The sequence below is a fragment of the Tamandua tetradactyla genome, chromosome 2 (genome assembly GCF_023851605.1).
Source record: "Tamandua tetradactyla isolate mTamTet1 chromosome 2, mTamTet1.pri, whole genome shotgun sequence".
Classification (NCBI taxonomy): Eukaryota; Metazoa; Chordata; class Mammalia; order Pilosa; family Myrmecophagidae; genus Tamandua; species Tamandua tetradactyla.
The window spans coordinates 22,499,325-22,503,228 of NC_135328.1; the positions used below are offsets into that span (position 1 = coordinate 22,499,325).

Genomic DNA, 3,904 nt, shown 5'->3' on the forward strand with positions numbered 1-3,904 from the left:
AGCTTCGCAGCCTGCCCTGTGGATTTTGGACTCTGCATTCCTACGGTCACGTGAGACACTTTCATAAATTTTATATTTGCAAGTGTTCCCTGTTGATTCTGTTTCTCTAGAGAACCCTAACTAATACAGAGTTGTTGCATATATGTCTCTCAACTAAAAAAGCCTTCTATTTGAAGACAGCACCATATCTTACTCAGTTTTTATTGTCCAGGTACTAGTTGGAAAGTCTTGCATGAAACATGTGCTCAAAGAAATGTTTGTTGAATTGATTCAAGATATTCAGCAGAGAATGTTAAGATTTCATGTTAATTTGTTAATTGAAATTTTTCTGGGTTCTGAATTGAATGATTTCATGAATGAAAAATGGCGTTTATGTTGGGGGTTTAAAATTACCTATTTTGAAAGCAGATCTTAACATGAACAGCGATGGAGAATAGCTTGTTAGGTAGATAGATTCAGTATTTGAATGGCGCGAAGAAAGAAGTTAGAGAGAGAGGGCTCAAGTTCTGCCCTCCTCTCAGCATCCTTCATCCCTGCAATGACTCTCAGTGAAATGTATCACTGCAAATAATAGCTATAAATGTTAAAGGAGCATGTTTTCATGATATATGAAACACACAGCAACATTTGAGGAATTAAATGCATGTGATTAAGCTGTCCACCTGACCACCAATATTTGACAAGCTACCATCCTTCCCAAAGCTCAACTTAAGACAGTGCCATGATGCAGAAAAGCAAGAAGGATGTTTTCTACCATGACACAGATTTCAGTCCCTTCAGGGAAATGGGTCATACATGTATCATAGGCAGCAGACAACACATGATAAAAACCAGTTAAGGAAACTGGATCAACTACTTATGACATGTAAGTGAAATCAAAAAGCAGGAAAGTAGGAAAACAAGAAGCTGTCTGATACATTCTGCATAAAACCACTTATAAGAGTGAAGAGATAAAATATCCAGATACCAAAATTGGGAAGAATGGATTCCATTTCACTCAGACTTGACAAGACCTGGCAATTTCTTCACCTAAGCAAAGAAATAAGATGTCAATCCTAAGAGGAGCTGGTCAGTAATGGAAATTGAAAAAACCCTCTTAATTTTCCCCAATGGCATATTTCAACAAATTAAAACTATTTCTATACTTTTTAAGATTAGGCAACAGAGTAAATAAATTTAAGGTATTGAGACTCAGTTTTCCAATTGTTCGAGAAGTAAGGTAAAATACAGAAAGGGGAAGGATAGAGTATACACATATAGATATTAAAAGAGGTATACATATACATAAATGCATACATTTTTTTTACAATAGTGCTTGCTGAGTGGGCCTAGAAAGAATGACATCCTGGTAGGAATTAGTATACCTAAGACTCCGGTGTTTCTAAACGCATTCTGCCCCAAAAATCTTGGTTTCTAAATGTATTCTCCTAAAAAAGAAACCAAGGCCTCTTGGAGTTATCACTGATACCAGGGCTTGAGATAGGAAAGTACAAGAGGATATTGCGCAGAAAGTAAAAACATGCTCCAGAATCATGGGGGCATGTCAAAAAGAAACAGGAACTAGCTTGAAGACAATGACATTAAAAAAACCTGGAGGAAATTGAGCATTAAATCACAATGTAATAGTAGTGTAATTCATTGAATAAAATAAGAAACGTTGGGTGCAAATGAATTTAAATGAATTAATGGATTTAAAAAGTGAGGTAGGTGAGAAAGTTCTTACTTAAAGAAAAAATGGCCATGGGTAAATGAAGAAGGAATGACAGAAAAATCATCATTTGACAACCTGATAGTAAGAACTGATTAAGGTAAGAAATAGCAATGGCTGCTAAAACTGGTGGATGAATGTTTAATGTTAATGTATTTACGTAGTGGCAAAGTATCTTCTTGAGTAATGCTCTTTACAAACAAATGAAAAAGAGTAATTTACAGGGGAGATGCACATAGCAGATACCATTTTAACAAAATAATCAAAGTTAATATCTACGGTAATGACACAAATTGGTATCAAGTGCCTGCTGATATAAGGCACAGGGGAGAACAAAACAACTGATTCTTCTTAACCAGAAAAGAAAAGCAAGCATAATCTGAAATCAATCATGAGAAAATGTCTGACATAACCAGCTTGAGGAGCAATCTAAAAAGTAAATGTCCTCCAAACATGCTTAAATCATGAAAAATAGTTTCAGGAATTATTGTAGCATAATATAACTGGAATTAAAGAAGCATGAAAAATCATTGTCTGGCCATTTGCATGCACATGAGCACACACAAAGAGAATTTCCATTTTTAAGAAATACGCTTAGGGTTAAAAAGAAGAATGCCTACATTTTCCACATGAAGAGTATCAAATACCATATAAATAGTCTGTAGTAGAGCAGAATTTCTTTCTCAGCCTATCTATATCTGAATTGTATGTGTGCTCTTTTTCCCATAAGGTTGCCATCCAGTACAATAGACCCTTCCTTCCAGATATCATCAAAAGTAAGATTCTAAAAGAATTCGTATATGGTTCAGAACTTGTGAGAAGCTGAGGTGATGGCAAAATACGGTCCTCAGTGAATCTAGAAAAGAAAGGATAGTGAAAGCAAGAATAAAGATATCTCATCCTAATAACGGTTTCCTCAAGGAAGTTCCTCATTGGTTTTGATAATAAGGCCATCTTTCTGCTAACTGTACAAAGATTTACATTTTCCGTGCTTCTTATTGGATAAATTTGCAAGTTAACAGATACTTCACAGCAGATTTTACATCCTTATTCCTCAAGCTATAGATGATAGGATTCAGCATGGGGGTCATGGCCCCATAAAACAAGAACATAAGCTTGTCTGAAGTTTGAAATTTGTTTTCCCCAGACTGGTCTTGAGACGTGGGCTTTGCATACATAAAGAAGATGGTACCATAAAATATGATCACCACAGTCAGGTGTGAGGAGCAGGTGGAAAATGCCTTGTGTCTCCCTGTGGCTGATTTCATTCTCAAGATGGTGTAGAGGATGAACATGTAGGAGAAGAAGATGACCAGCAGTGGAAGAACCAGGAAGACCACATTGGACACCAGCATGGTGGTAACATTGAGGGATATGTCAGCACAAGCTAACTTGAGGACAGCCAAGATCTCACATCCAAAATGATTGATAACATTATTCCCACAAAATGGCAACCTCATGGCAAGAGACGTTTGCACAGTTGAGTTGATTCCACCAGACAACCATGACGTGGAAGCCATCAGCACATACACCGCCTTGCTCATGATGATGGGGTACCTCAGAGGGTTACAGATGGCCACATAGCGCTCAAAAGCCATCATGCCCAGGAGCAAACACTCTGTTGACCCCAGGGCAAACACAAGGAACATCTGCACTGCACATCTAGAGAAGGAAATGGTTCTTTTCTGTGATATGATGGGCCCCAAAGTTGAAGGAATAGAAGCAGTTGTATAGCAGATATCCAGAAATGAGAGGTTTCCCAGGAAGAAGTACATGGGGGTGTGAAGACGAGCATCAAAGATGCTTGCTATGATGAGAACACCATTGCCCAGTAGAATCACTAGATACATCACTAGAAGCAGAGCAAAGAAAATGATCTCAAGATTTGGATGCCCTGAAAGGCCCAGAAGAAGAAATTCTGACACAAATGTCTGGTTGTTCTGATCCATGTCATTTGCTTTCCATATGTCAGAGGAAGACGAACCTAAAATGTATTTGGTGGCAAGGAACAAATGTTTCAAATTACCTGATAAATCATTATTTTAGGATTGAATAAAAGGAGTGTTTGCCTAAAGTTCTAATCCACAACAATGTGTTTGGCTATAATACAATGACACTGGGAATGTTGGATGTATCTACGCCCCATTGCTAATATCTGATGATCTATCTATAATCAGATTTAGATCCAGAAGTAAT

General features: G+C 37.4%; 1 protein-coding gene across 1 annotated transcript; it reads right to left on the reverse strand.

Annotated features, from left to right (window-relative positions):
* Positions 1-2,703: 2,703 nt before the first annotated feature.
* Positions 2,704-3,657, reverse strand: LOC143659203 (olfactory receptor 13C3-like). Its single transcript, XM_077131908.1, has one exon. The coding sequence runs from the start codon at positions 3,655-3,657 to the stop codon at positions 2,704-2,706; it is 954 nt and encodes a 317-aa protein (XP_076988023.1).
* Between the last annotated feature and the right edge of the window lie 247 nt (positions 3,658-3,904).

Coding starts and splice junctions, on each gene's coding strand:
- LOC143659203 (XM_077131908.1), bottom strand. CDS start 3,657: ATGGATCAGAACAACCAGACATTTGTGTCAGAATTTCTTCTTCTGGGC.